At 38.9% G+C, this 17,660-nt stretch overlaps 3 protein-coding genes and 1 non-coding gene across 5 annotated transcripts; 1 reads left to right on the top strand and 3 right to left on the bottom strand.

Moving 5' to 3' along the window:
• Nucleotides 1-1,058: 1,058 nt before the first annotated feature.
• On the bottom strand, nucleotides 1,059-4,187 carry LOC103965746. Of its 2 annotated transcripts, XM_048573471.1 has the most exons (4): nucleotides 3,570-4,187; nucleotides 3,040-3,337; nucleotides 2,474-2,895; nucleotides 1,059-1,780 (listed from the first exon to the last, which is right to left on the bottom strand). In XM_048573471.1, exons 2-4 carry the CDS (start codon nucleotides 3,320-3,322, stop codon nucleotides 1,364-1,366), a joined length of 1,122 nt encoding a protein of 373 aa, XP_048429428.1. In that variant the 5' UTR covers nucleotides 3,323-3,337; nucleotides 3,570-4,187; the 3' UTR covers nucleotides 1,059-1,363. The 2 variants fall into 2 exon arrangements, with proteins under 2 accessions (XP_048429428.1, XP_018507525.2); XM_018652009.2 differs by having other exon boundaries at nucleotides 2,474-3,337.
• A 4,081-nt stretch (nucleotides 4,188-8,268) lies between these two features.
• Nucleotides 8,269-8,342, top strand: TRNAN-GUU. Its single transcript has one exon. It is a non-coding gene; the product is annotated as a tRNA-Asn (tRNA).
• Nucleotides 8,343-9,923: 1,581 nt separating this feature from the next.
• On the bottom strand, nucleotides 9,924-11,080 carry LOC103965749 (histone H2B.9-like). The gene has a single exon (XM_009378824.3). The coding sequence runs from the start codon at nucleotides 10,440-10,442 to the stop codon at nucleotides 10,029-10,031; it is 414 nt and encodes a 137-aa protein (XP_009377099.2). The 5' UTR covers nucleotides 10,443-11,080; the 3' UTR covers nucleotides 9,924-10,028.
• A 2,602-nt stretch (nucleotides 11,081-13,682) lies between these two features.
• Nucleotides 13,683-15,909, bottom strand: LOC103965753. Its single transcript, XM_009378827.3, has 2 exons — nucleotides 15,186-15,909; nucleotides 13,683-14,061 (listed from the first exon to the last, which is right to left on the bottom strand). The coding sequence occupies exons 1-2, from the start codon at nucleotides 15,803-15,805 to the stop codon at nucleotides 14,052-14,054; spliced, it is 630 nt and encodes a 209-aa protein (XP_009377102.2). The 5' UTR covers nucleotides 15,806-15,909; the 3' UTR covers nucleotides 13,683-14,051.
• Nucleotides 15,910-17,660: the final 1,751 nt, after the last annotated feature.

The raw sequence follows: 17,660 nt of genomic DNA, 5'->3' as shown, positions 1-17,660 counted from the left end.
CCCTCAACTTGTTTCCTAATCTCTTGCACACCTCTTTCGCACCATGTCTCTTTTTTCCGATGTCCAAAAATATTTAGAATTCGGAGACATTCCTACTAGAGACTTGTTCATAGTGTCACGATCTGCTTGAGCCATCCTTTCTTCTATAAGCATTAGGCTTTCTCGATTAAGTATTTCTCTTTGTTTCTCATTAGCCGCATCACGTCTCTCAGTAGCGTCTAAGATTGCTTGCATAGTCGCAACTTTTGCCTCATCTCTAGCCGCTTCTCGTGCCATGTTCAGTTCACCTTGGCGAGCAAGTTCGTCCATATATTTTGTGTAGTTATTCTTGGAAAAACTCCATTTTTTCTTTGCCGCCTTTTTACCTTGAGGCCTTAGGGATCGAAGAGTCGGCTCTAGCACTTCTTCAGGCGTCCCTTCCCACTCTTTAAATGTCTCGCCTTCCTGTTCGACTGAGTGTGCTTTTAACGAACTGTATACAAGGATGCCGTGCATGACAACTTCTAGACTAGTTTGCACAAGTTTGTATATGGGACAATCTTTAAACAATTTTTAATAATTTTTTTTTAATTTTTATTAAGTTAATTAATCTGGACCGTTGAATTTGAAAAAGATTCATATCCAACAACCTAGATGTGGACACATGGCCAACGGTCATAATTCTGATAGTTTTGTCTTGTTTTTTTTTTTTCACATTTTTTGGGCGAAAATTGTGGACCGTTGATCTTGGGATTGGACGGCCCAGAATGCAAGTAGTATTGAGGTCTATACATTTTGCGTAAAAATTATACTGGAAAAAGGGGAAATGCCGGTGGTTTTGAGGTCTATAAATGTAGGAGGGAGGAACAAACCGTAGTCATACGAGATGAGAAGCTCGCCAAGCATGGTAAAAACAGATCGGAAAGGACCAAAGTGAGAACACTACCTTGCGTGTTGAACGATGGATGTGAATACAAATTAGGTTCAACGTAACTTCCACATACATTAGGGTATGCTATTGATGTATGAATTCATGAACCTTTGCTGGAGAGAGTACGCAGACAATGCGATAACATAAATTGATAAGCAGATAACTAGCATATCATAATAGGGGCAACCCAATAAGAGCGTTCTGTGAGCGAAAAGTCGATTCACAGTAGAAAGGCATGCCACAAACACAGTAATTACAAATTGCCACTCCGAAAGAAGCATAGCAACGACACAACACGCAAAGAAATCACCACGCTGGGTCAACAACACGGACATGACCAGAGTAGCAGATTGTTCCAAGTTTTCTCAAACACTCATCAACAAAACTGTCTCGAGTGACTTATTTATGTGCACAACGGAGGTTGTGATATTCGCAACATATATATGTTTTTACTTACGAGGCTTCAGCAACCGGGTAATGCATGTTAGCGAGCGAATTTTTCAAGATGGAGCTCCCACAATAAGAAGGCCGGTCTGGGCTGCCTAACACAAGCTCACCAAAACCATTGTTTGTGTCAACCAATGTTTCACGGGGATCCATTGATCTGTAACACCTCCCAGAAGACCCAGATTTGCGATATTGCTTCTTATCTTTTCCTCGTGAAGAACTGCTCTTTTGCCCCTTCTTTCCATCTTTCTTCCAATTTTTCTTGTTCTTTGACTTCTGCTGTTTCTTGCCAGTCACTGTATGCGACATTGATGTAGCAGGCGGATCATACACATCAGGGGCCCATTTGACAGAAAGTTTCCCAGGTGATAATCCCTCTTTTGCCCGGCTACCTTTTAGGGCAGAAAGTAGCTTCGAAGGAGACTGCACAAGGCATTAAGAACAATAAGAACCTATGTTATGAGAACTACACAAAACTAGACCATCACAACATTTCTTTTCAAGTGGCTAGTTCAATCCATCCAAAACTAAAGACATAAACATAATTATACTAAATTATAATTCCGTATTTTCTGGAGAACTTAATAGCGGAGATGCACAGAAAATAGTATGTAGCTTCTACACATTGCATGATATGCTAGAGACCAACTATCCGGCAAGAAGGACAAGGCATAATGAACAGGATGAAAAGGCCAAAAAACAAATGAACATTTTCTATAACACCAAGAAACAAACACATTCTGCCTCCACCACTTTAAGTGAAGCGAAGAGGGGGAGGACGGGATGCAATCATACCAACTCACATGCACCGGATCACATCAGGACTCCGAAGTTAAGCGATTTGACAAAAAAGAAAAGAAAAAAGAAAAGAAAAGAGAGGACAACCCGAAACTCTAAACCATCTGCAAGCATGCACCACTTTGTGTGATGTGCAGTATATCAAGCTAGGCATAGTCCAATATAGGGTTATTCACTCATTACAATAACAACAGGTTCCTTAAGTATATCAACTGAAAACAAAAGTGGTAATGATTAATGGGATGTCCAAGAGAGAGAACATAGTATGAGAGGGAAATGGTGCACAACTCTGTTCCAGTAAGCATATAAATAACTTACAGGCAAAGACACCGAGCGCGAGTAGGCATGGTGATGATTTTCATCCCCGCATAGCACTTCTTCTGGTTCCTCCTTTACTATGCTTGAGGCATTAGGAGAGAGCACACCAGTAGGAATAGGAAAGGTTGCACACTTGTTCAAGCATTTTTGAGTGACGTTTCCCTGTTGTGCATTAGGAACTTCATATGTGTTTCTTTTTTCCACACCACTAGTATTATCCCCATCAGGAGCATGTTCCACTACTCCGACACCTTTGACATCAATCGACTCTTTTCCAACATCTTTGGCATCAATCGACACTTTTCCAACATCTTTGGCATCAATGGGCACTTCTCCAACATCTTTGGAATCAATGGACAATTCTCCAATATCTTTGGACTCTTCTCCAACACCTTTGGCATCAATCGACTCTTCTCCAACACCTTTGGCATCAATCAACACTTTTCCAACATCTTTGGCATCAATGGACACTTCTCCAACATCTTTGGAATCAATGGACAATTCTCCAACATCTTTGGACTCTTCTCCAACACCTTTGGCCGCATCAATCGACTCTTCTCCAACACCTTTGGCCGCATCAATCGACTCTTCTCCAACACCTTTGGCATCAATCGACTCTTTTCCAACATCTTTGGAATCAAAAGACTCTTCACTAACATCTTTAACATCAATCGACTCTTCTCCAATACCTCTGATATTCAAGGACTCACCAACAGCACTTACAAGGTCGCTTACTAAATAATCTTCAAGCAAAGTACGAATTTGCTCTTGGTTCGCAGAAGGCTGCAAACCTTGCAAACGGTCTACATTTAGCAACACCGATTTCCCACTAGGAGAGCTTATGTCCATCTACAATAACAAATTCTACACAATGCCAAAATCCACATGTTAACAACATCAAACATCAAACATCATTGAAGAAATCAAATCAACACAGTTAACCGGATAAATCAAATCAACAGAGTTAACCAAATCATTGAGCTATAAAAATAACTACATATCCATCATATAATCGAAATATCCAGCTGCCTCATTATCTGAACCTAAATATAAACAAAAACAATGAACACCAAGCTAAATTCATAAAATTAATTACCTCGAATAAAGTTAGCAGAAAGAACAACCTTCGCACCAAGATCTAACAAAACGATTCCAAACTTTTTAAAGCCTTAACGAGGATTTCTTCGATCCTTAAAACCTCAGATTTCTCGAAGAAATCTCGACGAGAACTCTCTAAACTTCGCTACAGACTGGGAAGCTGAGCAAGAACCACAAGATAAACGAACCCAAGTGAGATTTAGACCTAATGTTAACTAAGATTACCGCGCCGATCACCTTTTTCGAGATGTTTCAGACGATGAGAGCAAGAGCCGCCGTGGAAGGAAGTCAAGTTAGGGACCGAGGGTCGTAGGAGGAGGCGAGCGGGCACCGAAGGCATTATCGTATGCTCTTCGAAACCCCTAAACCTGAACGTTGCAGCAAAACCCGCTCCAGATCGTGAACCAGAGCTACGAAATCTGAGAAACCCGGCTTCTAGGTAGTCGTGAAATCTCGTGAAATCGGGGGATATAGCGGCTTTCAGGGGATTTAGCAGCGGAGCATGGCGGAGGAAGGAGGAATGGATGGATTTGGTGGTTGGTCAAAGCCAAAGAGAGCTTCAGATATCGCAGAAATGGAGATCAGAGCGGATGGGATTTGGGGGTTTTCCTTATTTGTATATAAGGAGGAGAAGAAGACGGGTATGTAATGGGTCAATGGGTCCACGCCCGTCTGCCGGGTTCGCAGATTATATCGGAGACGTACACGTGTTTATCGGGGATTGCCGCTGGGTCGCGGGAGATTTTTAGTTAGGTTGGGCCGGGTCAACTAACATTTTCCTTTTTCTTTTATCTTTTTTTTCCTTCAAGAAAAGGGCCCTTTCGGTATATTTATTTTACTATTTGTAATTTAAGGGACAATGTTTGTTTGTTTATTATTATTATTATTATTTTTTTAACAAATGATATTATTTATAATAGAAGATGGGGAAGTGGGTTAAGTATCACAATGAGTTAGTAATAATGCTATTCAAATTCATTTTAACGAGAATCAAAAATAAGATACAATGCTCACGTAGGGCTAGTTTCAAAAATAAGAAAGGAACAAAAAAAAAAAAAACCAATATCTGACTGAAAATCATTAATTTTTATAATTAGTTCCATTTTTTATTCAGTTTAGTAAATCGAAATGATGAACCTTGTGGAGATTTCTCAGCATTTGGAACTAGACCTAACAAAGAAGTTGTGTTTGTCGTGTTTGTGTGGTTTTGTGTCAAGTTAGTTATTATAGTGGGCCATGTCGTGGCTACTAAATTATCTTAATGAGTTTAAGAATTCAAACTTCAACCTGACCTGTTAAAAACGATATATACTTTAATAAAAGGTCAAATAAAAAAAAAATTCAACAATAGGACTACAATTTCGTTAAGCACTACAAGCTTAGACCTCCGTGCCATGTAAATATTACTTCAAAACACATAACGTTACGCGATAAATACAAAACAAGTATACTATGTTAAATATGAACGAGTAGAGTACGTGAAATATACATGAGTACATGTATAATACACATATTACACGTGAAACTATGCCTATCATATAGTTAGGGTTTTTAGTTTAACGGATTACCTGCTTGTAGATCTGAATCAAAACGTTATGTAACCAATTAACCCGATAACACACCGGATCGATTAAGCCTTGACTCGAACTTCGTTATTTTTGTATCATTTCATATTGGATTAGCGGGTCGTGCGTGAAATGCCAGGTCTAGTTGGAACTTCTAATCTAATTGAGAGATGTGAAGTGAGTCACCGTTAAAGAGAAGGTGAGTGAAGTCGAGACAACAAGAGCTTATCCACTACATAAAACTTCCAAATTTAATACATTGAAGCAAATCCAGGTGGTAAATCAAACAAAGTTTATCAGAAATTCACGTATTGAAGAAATCCAAATGCAACGATGGTGGTCGATCGAAGAGTGATGGTGGTTGGCCGCTGTTTAGAACGAGACGGAGAGAGACGAGCAACAGAGTGATGATGGGGGCAGGTTCTGGTGGTCTGGGTTTGAGAGATTGAGAAGAGGAAAGAGACTCTTCTCTTCGCTTTTCTATTCAAAACAATGGTGGGAATTTAATCTTAACCAATGTAATGGCTAGGATTATTTATAATGATATGTATTATATAATAAAAGTTTGAAAAAAATTATAATCAATTCGGTTTGGTATTACTGAAAATACGGCGATGACCCTAATTCTGTACTAAATTATCAAGATTCTTCAATATCATGTTACCAAAAAATTTGGGATTTTGGGCCAGGTTTGGATTTCTTGGGTTGGCTTCAAGAGTTTCGGTATTTTCTTCCAGACCTACTTAAAAGGACGTTTTTTGCTATTTGTAATTTAAGGGACAATGTTTTTTTTTTTTTTTAAACAAACAATATTATTTATAATAGGAGATGGGGGAGTGGGAAGTGGGTTAAGCATCACAATGAGTTAGCAATAATGTTATTCAAATTCATATTTGACGAGAATCGAAAATAAGATACAATGCTCAAGTAGGGCTAGTTTCGAAAATAAGAAAGGTAGGGGGACAAAGGTAGGGGTACAAAGGGTCTCCTTGCCGTAGGCCTCTCGACGGGTGAAGGTACCCTTTTGGCACCCCGTTGATCAAGAAGGCATACGGGACGGTCGAGGCACAAGTCATAATCAAGTCCACCCACCTGCGACAAAAGCCGAGACGAAGAATTACATTTTCCAGGTAGCCCCATTCGATGTGATCGTAGACCATGCTCATATCGAGCTTCAAAGATAGGAATCCATTTTTTCCCCTGCACCTCCTGAACAAAAAATGGGATAGCTCTGTGGCAAGCATAATGTTGTCCGAGATCTGACGTCCCGAGACGAATGCATTTTGGTGCTGGGAAACTATATGTTGGAGCAATGATTTCAATCGGTTTGCAATAGACTTGAAGGCTATTTTGAACAAAACGTTGCAGAGGCTGATAGGACGAAGCTGGGACATGTATTTTGAAGTTTTAACCTTTGGGATGAGAGTGATGTAGGTATAATTCACTTTCTTCAGGAGATTATCAGAGTTAAGAAATGAGAGAAGAGCTACCGTTACATCTTTACCAAAAATACCCTATAATTTTTGGAAAAATAGAGAAGGGAGCCCATCGGGCCTAGGGAAGGTGGAGGGCTGCATCTGGAACATTGCCATTTTGATTTCGTCTACATCAAAGTGTCACCTCAGGGAAGAATTCAATTCATCTGTCACACGCTTGTTAATGGCATCCAGAATTTCTTCATTCGGGAACGGGTGGTCTGACAAGATGATAGTCGAAAAGTAGTCGGTGATTACCCGTTTAATGCCTGCATCGTTGTTGTGCCAAGCTCTGTTGTTATGTCTCAAACCTGCAATTCGATTTTTTCCTCAGCAAACGGACGCCCTTCGGTGGAAGAACTTAGTATTACGGTCCCTATATCTCATCCAAAATGTTTTGGATCTTTGTCTCCAGTAGGTCTCCTCTTGGGCCAAAATGGTGGGCTAGAGCCTGCCTTTAGAGGATGAGTTTATTATTTCAGCAAAAGAATTTCTAATATTCCTATAACAGCCAATTCCCCAAATTTGTTTCCAATCTCCTTTGATTAGCAGCCAAATGTATTCAAGTATATGCTTTACGATTTAGGTAGATAGTGGTGTTAATTATGATGAAGTTATTTGGTTAGGTTTTGGAACTGGCTGGAAATGCTGCAAGAGACAACAATAAGAATGGCATTATCCCAAGGCGTGTGCCTATTGGCCATGAGGAACGATGAAGAACTTGGAAAGCTCTGACCATTGCTCATGCTGCTGTGCTTCCCAACATCAACCCTATGTTTCTACCAAAGAAGCCCGAAAGGGTAAGGAACCCAAGTCGCCCGTCAAGCTGCCACCAAGTCCCTTAAGAAGGCATAACGTATCGAATTAGTAGTGTGTTTGGTAGCAGTGCAATGTGAAGAAAGTTGAGGTTCCACCCTAAAATCAATTGGCAGGAAGTATCCCAACTATTTATAAGCACATGCAAGATCCATCATCTCATTGATGTAGGATTCGCTTTCAACACAATGCACTTATGTATGGAATTTCCATGTTTGTACTTGGTTAGTAGGATGCCTTCATGTGTCGTTAAGACCTTTGTACTCTGTTTTGATATCCATTTTGAAGGTCCATGTTTCATATGAAATGAAAATTTTCCAACTTCTAAATTTTGCTTTTTGCAATGCAGTTGGAGATAATTTATACAAGTGGAGTGGTTTCTACAAACTCTCACTTTCTACGCACCCCTCTTCATCGTGGCTCTTGATTTTCCTTTGGTTTGTTCAATCCAAATGGTTAGGGAAAAAATAAACAGGTGCACTAGACATAAAAAAAAGTGTGCATAAATCGTTTCCTTTGTATAACTATTGCTTGATTTGGTGTTTTCTTCCACTTATATCTTTTAACTTTGAGAACATCTATTGCATGATTCTCAAGTTGGAAAATTCTAGTATGCAACGATATATGTTATACATTAGTTGTTTTATCCACCCGCCAAGTCGGGTTCATCTTTCCCTCCTAGAGTATAGAATGACACTTGTCATTGAATGCATGTGCCATATACTATTGTACAGTAGAAAAACTGCTAGGGTGGTTGTTTTTTTTTGAAATCTCTCATGATAGGATGGTGAGTTTGCGTTAAGCAATTTAGAAAGCGTTTGTTATATAAGTTTATCAAACAGCTGGAATAGCTCAGTTGGTTAGAGCGTGTGGCTGTTAACCACAAGGTCGGAGGTTCGAACCCTCCTTCTAGCGTCCTTTTTTGTATTTTACATAGGCAACATAAGTTTGAAGGTGCTGCTTCACGAAATGCTCTCAAATCACTTGAATTTTTAATAAAAATCTGAACTTGTTTTAATTAGAAGCGGTTCTAGCAAAAACGTTTACGAGAAAAATAAATACTTAATAGAGGAGTCTCAAATAGGCTATGAATTGTAGCAATTCAACTTAATTACCTTCTTTGATATTCACATGGGCTATGAAAGCCTCCTCCTCATCATGTGAAAATTAATGTGGATGGATCATGGAGCTACTTACTGCTAATTGTGAATGGGGTCTTATGTTATTCCATGGATGCCAAACAAGTGATTTCAGACTTGTTAATTAAGAGATGAAGATAAATTGAGCATGCGGCAGAAGCTACTCTTGTTTTATTTACTTTGCTTATGTTATATATTTGCCGTGATTGTAATTGAGTAGCTCATCTTTTAGCTAAGAATGCTTGTTTGCATTGTGAATTTCATGTTCGGGTGGAGGAAGGGCCTCCATTTCTATTTGAATTTTACCCTCTCATGTACAAAGAATAGTCAAGTTAATTCCCTATAGATACATGAAAATAAAAAAGAAAAAACCTAATTACCTCTTGTGTAACATCCCACATCGCCCAAGGGAGTGATCCTTAAATATATATTTCCATTTCTACTTAGCACGAGGCCTTTTGGGAGCTTACTGGCTTCGGGTTACGTAGGAACTCCGAAGTTAAGCGAGAAGGGGGCTAGAGCAATCCCATAATGGGTGACCCACTGGGAAGTTGCTCGTGAGTTCCCAAAAACAAAACCGTGAGGGAATGGTAAGCCCAAAGCGGACAATATCGTGCTACGGTGGTGGAGCGGGCCCGGGAAGTGATCCTCCCCGGGTCGGGATGTGACAATTTGGTATCAGAGCCTAACCCTGGTCACGTGTGTGCCGACGAGGACCTCGGGCCCCTAAGGGGGGTGGATTGTAACATCCCACATCGCCCAAGGGAGTGATCCTTAAATATATATTCCCATCTCTACTTAGCACGAGGCCTTTTGAGAGCTTACTGGCTTCGGGTTTCGTAGGAACTTCGAAATTAAGCGAGAAGGGGGCTAGAGCAATCCCATGATGGGTGACCCACTGGAAAGTTGCTCGTGAGTTTCCAAAAACAAAACCGTGAGGGAATGGTAAGCCCAAAGCGGACAATATCGTGCTACGGTGGTGGAGCGGGCCCGGGAAGTGATCCGCCCCGGATCGGGATGTGACATCTTGATACTACATTCTTGTACCAAGAGGAAGAATGGAATCGTAATTATTTTTCTGTTTTCTTTACAATGTTGTCTTATGATTTCGAAGAGTACATAACTACTATTTCATAGCATTAATAACTCTTGCATTCGTCTTTGATTTATCCTCCATTCCTTGTTCCTGTGTCCCATCATCAGAAATTTCAGAAATTTCCGGTTAAAATTTTCAATCTACAAACCATCATAAAAATTGCAATTTATTAGAGATTTCAATCCAAAAACGACGCGAATTGCCCACTATTTCATAACATCTGAACATATTTTTCGTGGAAAAATCCTAATAAAAAACCGATTACATAAAAACAACTGCATGCATTATATTATTCACGTCAAAAATAATATTAACACAAAAAAAGACGTTCTCAAACAGAGCCTATTACAAAAATTAAAAAGAAAATCAACAACTAGTAAATTTAGTAACGGCCTTGGTGCCCTCAGACACGGCGTGTTTGGCAAGCTCGCCGGGCAACACCAACCTGACGGCGGTCTGGATCTCCCTCGACGTGATCGTTGGCTTTTTATTATACCTGGCCAAACGTGACGCCTCCTGAGCGAGCTTCTCGAAAATGTCGTTGATGAAGCTGTTCATGATCCCCATGGCCTTGCTGGAGATCCCGATGTCCGGGTGGACCTGCTTCAGCACCTTGAAGATGTATATCTTGTACGTCTCCGTCGATTTCTTCACCTTCTTCTTCTTCTTCATCTCCAAGCCGCCTTCCTTCGGGATCTTCTTCTCCGCCTTCGTCGGCATCTTCTCCCCAGCCGGTGCCTTCTCCGCCACCGGCTTCTTCTCGGCCTTCGTTGGCGCCATTTCAGGGTGGTTTTTTGTTGAATCGGAAAGGATGCGATGAAGGGAAGTTGGAACGGATTTTTGCGGGGAGAGGGAGTGAATTCAGGTATTCTGGTGGAGGGGAGGAGAGCGCGGTTGGTTTAAATAGTGACCGGTAGTTGGTTCTGATTGGTGGATGGGTTGCATGAGGATCGGTGACGTAGATGATTGGGTGTCCGTTGGATTGATTTGGAAGCGTGGTGGCAGTTGGATTTATTGGAGTCGTGGTCAGACTGATCCGATAGCGAAATACGAGGTTGATTTGGCTACCGTCTCGAATTTGGACCGCACGATTTGTTGGAAGGAATATTGACTTGGCTGTTTACTCCACCGTAGGATTTATGATTTTTTTTTTTTTTTTTTGCAACGATTTTATGACTTGTGACTTTCCATTTTCAGGGAGTTCATGTGAAATCATTCAAAATTTTAGGGAGATACTTGATTTGCTAAAGTCTAAAATACACTATAAGATCACTTTCAATTCATAAAAATTCTTAGTTTTTTAAATGGGTAATATTAGATAGATCAAATTTTTAGACCAAATTTTGTAAACAACATGATATGATTGTTAATTATTAAATTATTACTTAAGTGTTGATTAGCATGCTTATTTCTATTAGTGACACACCATTTTATTTGTAAATTTAGTTTAAAATTTTTGTCTACCTAGTGTTGGCCTTTTCAAATACTTTAAAATCAAATCCTACAAAGTACACACGAAGTTTTATGAATTACTTTAAAATCTTGATTAAATACGTCCAGATTTAATTTTGTAAATTTTCATAAACTCTTTTAATCTTGATTGAGTGCTCTTAAATTTGTAGACTTTCATGGATTCGTTTAAAAAATTTATTGAATACCTTAAATTTAAACACTTTTTTTTATATAATTTACACTAATGGGTAAAAGAATAAATTGATTGCAAACTCATCATCTACAAGATTTGAAACCAAAACCTCTTAAAAAAGACATTGTAAACTCCTAATTAAATACACCCCTAAACTTTGAACAAGGCCTCTAACTTTTACTCTTGAAATAAGAAAGCTTTAAAAGTTGCAAAACCAAATGACAACAGGCACATTTGATGTCTAGTATTGGCTTGGCAATCAACAAAATTTAATAAATGTTGAATAAAAGTATGGGTGTTAACTTGCATATCTTATCTAAGTGAAGGGTAAAAATGGAGAAGTCATGAAGAAGACTTGTCCCGTTCAATCCTATCATTTTTGAGGAAATTACAATGGATAAAGTTTATTCATAATTTCTCCATCTTCTACCTTCACTTGAACAGAATATACAAGTCGAAATCCATATTTGCATTAAACATTCCTTTTGTTTAGTAAGGACTCGTTTGGATGTGCTTTTAAAATTACTGAAATCACTTTTAGAGAAAATGTTTTTGGGTTCCAAAAACACTTGAAGTGCTTTTTGCAAGAAACACCAGTTATGTGCTTTTTGCAAGAAAGCACTTCAAGTGCTTTTCCAAGATGGGTTTTTTTTTCACAAATGATCCCTGCAATTGACCCTCACCATCAAGATGGTCCCTAAAATTAAAAATCAATCAATGTAGTCCACAAAAATAGGTGTCGCAAATCAATGTAGTCTTTCCTTCACAATTCTGTTAAAAATTCTATTAAGTGCTGATGTGGCATATAAATGGGCCCCACAAAATTTACGGGTTTTTGTCATAAATAGTCCCTAAAATTGACCCACACCATCAAGATGATCCCTAAAATTGAAAATCGATCAATGTAGTTGAAAGTAGATGTCACAAATCAATATGATCATTCCACCATAATTCTGTAAAAAAAAAATTGTTATGTCCTGATGTGAGTTTAATAATTAATTAAAAAGGCTATCTAGCTACCTTTTTGCACAATGAGATTTTTTTTTTTTTTTTTGATAGTAGGGTCTACTTTGAAGAGAGATTCCTTCCATAAATTCTCAAAGGCACAAGGCCTAAGAGGGGGTGTGGAAATAGTTTTCAACCAACAATAGACCCACCTCAGTTATAACCTCATTATCTCAAGGCAAAACTCGTCGTTCTTTGCATCATCAAACCACCAGGGAATCGCCGAACAAACTCTCCAAGATTAACGTTGTGAGAATATTGATCGCCTAAATGTTAACAGTGATGTCTCAGAAGTCGTTGCCAATCGGCCAAGCCGTCACCACAGGTGATCTCAACCCAGGTTCAATTCAGTGAATGGTGTCGAAGTGTGTAAAGATGGGCGTGTTGAGATTTTTTTAGAGAATAGAGAGCAAAGGAAGTAGAGAAATGTGGACTGGGATCAAACGTGATAGGAGGACTGGGTTTTTGGGTTGACAATTTTTTCATTAACTATTAAATTATTAAGCTATTTGTAAATTTTCTTTTTAAATCTAATTAGACTTGTGTGACTCATTTATGTGTCACATCAGCGCATAACATAATTTTTGACAAAATTATGACGGAATGATACATTAATTTAAGACAATTACTTGCGAGACTACATTGATCAATTTCAATTTCATGAACCATTTTAATGTCGCGTGTCAATTTCAAAGACCATTTTTATGTCACTGGTCAATTTCAATGATCATTTGTGAGGAAAAAAAAAAAAAGGACTTATATGGCCCATTTATACGTCACATCAGCACTTAACAGAATTTTTAACAGAATTATGACGGATAGACCGTATTGATTTGCGACACCTATTTTCAAAAACTACATTGATTGATTTTCAATTTCAGGGACCATCTTGATGGTCAGGGTCAATTTCATGAATCATTTGTGATAAAAACCTTCCAAGATTTAATTGCATTTTTACTAAGGATTGCTTCCAAAAACTTTTTTCACCAAAAGTGATTTCAATCATTTTAAAAGCATATCTAAACCAGTCATAAGTTGTCCAAGTCAAGCCATCCTAAACATTATATGTGCCTAGGTCCGTTGGTTTTGATAAACCTAGAATCGGAATACAAGAATTATGAAGAAAACGGCCCAAAATCCCCACAAAATTTGTCATTACTTTGAGGAAGGTCATCAAAATTGCCACCATAATCCAGAATTTGACAATATTTTAATCACCACAATGCAACTTACATTAAACGTATTCACTGCCACGTCCTATAATGCATTGCCCTGCACAGCTACCTGGGCATAGTATGACGGTGAACTTGTTCCATGCAAGTCTTCTCCCTTTATTGTGTATCAAGAATATAACCCTTTCAGAGCCAGAATGACTTGTATGAAACTCAATTGTTCTGTCTTTTCAAATTTGCATAAACCATCTTGTACTAGCCAGCTTACAGGCATAACTAAAATTTACAACCAAGTAATATAAAAGAGTCGATGCACCATTTTAGTGCATTGATAAGCAGCGCTAATCAAAAACTACTTTAACAGAATGATGTCTCACAAGACATTCCTCCTTTTGTACCGTCGTACGTACTGGAAAATCAAACAAAAACAAAAAAATAAAACAGCTTACAACCATGTGAAATGACAAGCAGTCTTGAATTGCCATCCCAAGTACCAAATCAAGGAAAAGTTCGAGGAGGCTCCTTCTTTGACACTAGAAACTTCTTATGCAGCCAAAAGCCTTTCTTTTAGGTAATCCTGCAAGACGAAGGATAATCAGGTTAAACACATAGCTCATTGCGAATGACATAACCGGCAGGATCCTATACACAAAAGCACATACTACCATAACTTTATTTAGGTTTATACATATAGGTATTAGATACTGAAGTTAAAAGTTACAGCACAGCTAGACATGATTCTAGAGTACTATGCAAAATCCCGTCATTTCAAAGCTCTGAACCACAACTTACCATAAACATCAGTGAAACATGAAGATGCAGATAATAGGAGAATACTTAAATAATGCTTGGTGAAGGAATCAGAGAAAGAATTCAGAAAAATCATTCAAAATTTACCAAAAAATATAAACTCAACTTCTATTACTCCTTTTCTTTTCTTTCTTTTCTCTTTTCACATGATTCCATAAAACCCTCAAGTCATAAATCCATTACGGATAAGAGGAAGAAGAAAACAGTATTTAGGGGACGAGCATCCAACTTGAAACAAGATCCTAGTCTCTAGATCCAGAGCACAAATCTATTCCAAGAGAAATTTAATCCTCGTTGTTAAATCAACCTATGCCATATTGGTTCAACAAGCATAAGGGTCCACCAGTCAGGCTGGTAGGATATTGTCAAGACTACAAACATGTGAACAAATTGATGGAAAGAGCAAGTAGCAGCAGCGCCTCTATGTCCTTGTTTGATGTTGGGATTTTATATTGACTTCCAATAAGGTAAAGAATTGATGGTATGAACGGTAGCAGAATCATTCTCTACTTCCTTGTGAGATGCCCGCCTATGTCATAGCCACTAGTAAATGTGTCCTTCCCTATGTACCGACTTTCTAAATACAGTAGGCATAAAATGTTTACCGTAATATTCGAAAGAAGGATTATGTTCACTCCGAACATCAATGTGAGAAGTTAACTAGACTATTAGGGTAAAGAGCAAAAAGTGCAATTTATGCAGCACCGAACTCTCACCAAATATAAGTTCCAACACAAAAGGTCGCGTTATCACATTGCAATATACCATTCATTTCTCAAATCACAACTACTTTGAATACCCAAAGCACTAACAAATGTGAAGGAAGGCAATGCAAGACAAGCACATCAAATGAAAACACACAAGAAAAATAAGGGTGTAATTCATATAAACCTTGTAGAACCCGCATTGATATTCCGATGAAGAATTCGACCCTGACCCGAATCCCCGCCATCAATCAACTCCCTGAGCCCCAAAGTAGTAACTTTCTCTTTATCCTCCTCCTCTTCCTCTTCCTCTTCCTCCTTGGCCTTCTCAACAAGAACACTGCCACCTCCGCTGCCACCACTTCCACGAGCCTTACCAATCAACCTCTCAAAGTAATTCCCATATATATACTCAGGGGTGTACCCGTTCTCTTCATCAAAGAGCATGATGTGCCCATGCCACTCCCAAACCCGATAGTCCGAACCCGATTCCTCATGAAACCCCACGCAAATGTGATGCTCTCCAATGGTGACGGCCTGACCAGAATTGGGCTTGAGGGAATCGGTCTTGCCGCTGAGAATAACCCGGATGATATCCTTCTCGAGGCGGGATTCTTCTTTGGCGAGCTGGGTCTTGTTCTCGTCGTCATCGTCGTCGTCGGCGGTGAGATTGGCAGCGTCGAGGAGGAGATCCTCGAGGGTTTGGGAGAGGAAGGAGTTGTTGGTGGGGGGTCGGATTTGGAGCCTGCCCATTAGGGTTTGGAGCATGAGGTTGTCGAAATTGGTGGTGTTGGTGAAGGAGTTCATGGCGTTTGGATTTGGGTTCGGACTGGTAAAATTAGGGTTTTAGGACCCCTTCGGAAGGAAAGGGGTTTTGGGTTTATGGCTTTAAGCTTGGAAATTGGAATAATTTATTTGTTTTCATTATTCGACCAAGAAAATGACGATTGAAGATGATGGGTTTATGCCACGTGTAGTTTTGATGGCCCACGTGGTACTCGGTGATAAGTACACCGTGGCTGTGACCTGGACGTTTATGACAAAGTCAACCTGTGGGCTGTGACAGTGATGAGAATGGGTGTATTAATTAGGCCCAAGCCTTCAAGTCCAAAAGGTTTTGAGTATCACTGGTTCACGATTTAGGTTCCAAGCCCAAACTTTTATATTCGATTATCATTTTATCATTTCACGTGTTATGATTTAAGTAGACGATAGATTCACAACTTAATATATATAATATTAATATAGAATAAAGTAGTGTTGTTATTTCCACTCAGTTTGCGTTATTTTCCCACAAAAATGAATGACAAAAATAATAACAAGACAAGTGGGTGGACATAAATGCTTTTCAACTAAGTATGTGTTGCAACATATGAATTGATGCTACAACAATCAGTGTGACAATCACACAGAGTTATTTCATTGAATTCTTGCATTTGCACAACATTGTTAGTATGGTGAGAGTAAAGGGTTTTGTACTTTATGGGAAAATGATAAACACGTGCCATTTTTTAGTTTCGCATACACCCATATTTAATCATGATCATTGTTTTCGTCTGATTTATTCAATTCCGATATCCTTGTTTAATCATCTGCCGTAGATTATATATAGCGGGTTAGTCAATCTTGTTATGTTTAGCTTTGTGATGGATTGCACGTTGCATCGGAGACTGGTTCCCCAAAAGCACGTTGGCATCCATCAACGCTAGAAAGTTGTTGTGGCGAAAAGGAAGACATGGTCATATATTACTGGTGTGGTGTGTACTAATTCTAAAGTTTTGACGGTTTATCTGGGATGACATGTTTGTAGGCAGCTTGGATGTATTAGTTGCGGTTGTGTAGCTAGGAAAGGGATGCTCTCCGGATCTGTTCCACTTGAGCCAACTGAGCACAAAATTCGAACCCTTGAAATTTGATCCAACGGTTAAAGTTATTATAACTTTTGATGGGATCCCTTGATTTTAGTTGTTCGATCAAATTTCAAGAGCCTGAATTTTGTGCTAAGTTGGCTCAGGTGGAAGGGATCCGGAGAGGATCCCTTTCCCGGTGGCTTGATACAAGTCATGGATGTGGACAAACTTGATTCCACGTCATATTACAAGTGGGTATTTCATTGCTAATATAATCAAAGTCTTTTGAGATAAAATCTCACACTAGAGTGAATTCATTCGGCATGAGACGCTCTAAGTTGACATCGAGTGGTTAAGTTAGGAACATTGCCACCACTAACATTACATCTAGTGGTATTCCTCACCAATCCGCCTCACTTGCAAATGCAAAGTTTCAAGTTCGACTACCGTAGTTACGACAACCATAGTTAGCAAGTTGGATACTAAATGGTATCACATGAAAGGGTCAATGTTTCTAGTTCGACTACCATAGTTAGCAAGTTGGATACTAAATGGTATCACAAGAAAGGGTCAATGTTGGGACTCAGTCTCAGCAAGTTAAGCTTTACTTTGAACCGATTATTTCCTCGAAATAATCAAATTTATTGGTAACAAATGAAACATTGAAATTAAGCAATTTACAAGGTGAATTGTTCACAAGAATTGCTCCGTTACATCGACACAAAGTAAATAAAACATGTTTCTCCAACAAAACAAAGAGGGCAGCCTCAAGTATCACACACCAAATGAAAAACAATAAAGGCACAAACCAA

This window comes from the organism of the source record quoted next, unplaced genomic scaffold (assembly GCF_019419815.1).
Source record: "Pyrus x bretschneideri cultivar Hongxiangsu unplaced genomic scaffold, Pyrus_bretschneideri_v1 Contig11, whole genome shotgun sequence".
Classification (NCBI taxonomy): domain Eukaryota; kingdom Viridiplantae; phylum Streptophyta; class Magnoliopsida; order Rosales; family Rosaceae; genus Pyrus; species Pyrus x bretschneideri.
The sequence above is the reverse complement of the archived record's forward strand: the minus strand, read 5'-3'. Positions and strand labels throughout refer to the sequence as shown.

Excerpts from the sequence above, each read along its gene's own strand:
- LOC103965746 (XM_018652009.2), bottom strand. The coding sequence starts at position 3,322 with ATGGACATAAGCTCTCCTAGTGGGAAATCGGTGTTGCTAAATGTAGAC. Across the intron at positions 1,781-2,473 it reads CGCGCTCGGTGTCTTTGCCT|TCTCCTTCGAAGCTACTTTC; the intron begins GTAAGTTATTTA and ends TGCCTTGTGCAG.
- LOC103965749 (XM_009378824.3), bottom strand. The coding sequence starts at position 10,442 with ATGGCGCCAACGAAGGCCGAGAAGAAGCCGGTGGCGGAGAAGGCACCG.
- LOC103965753 (XM_009378827.3), bottom strand. The coding sequence starts at position 15,805 with ATGAACTCCTTCACCAACACCACCAATTTCGACAACCTCATGCTCCAA.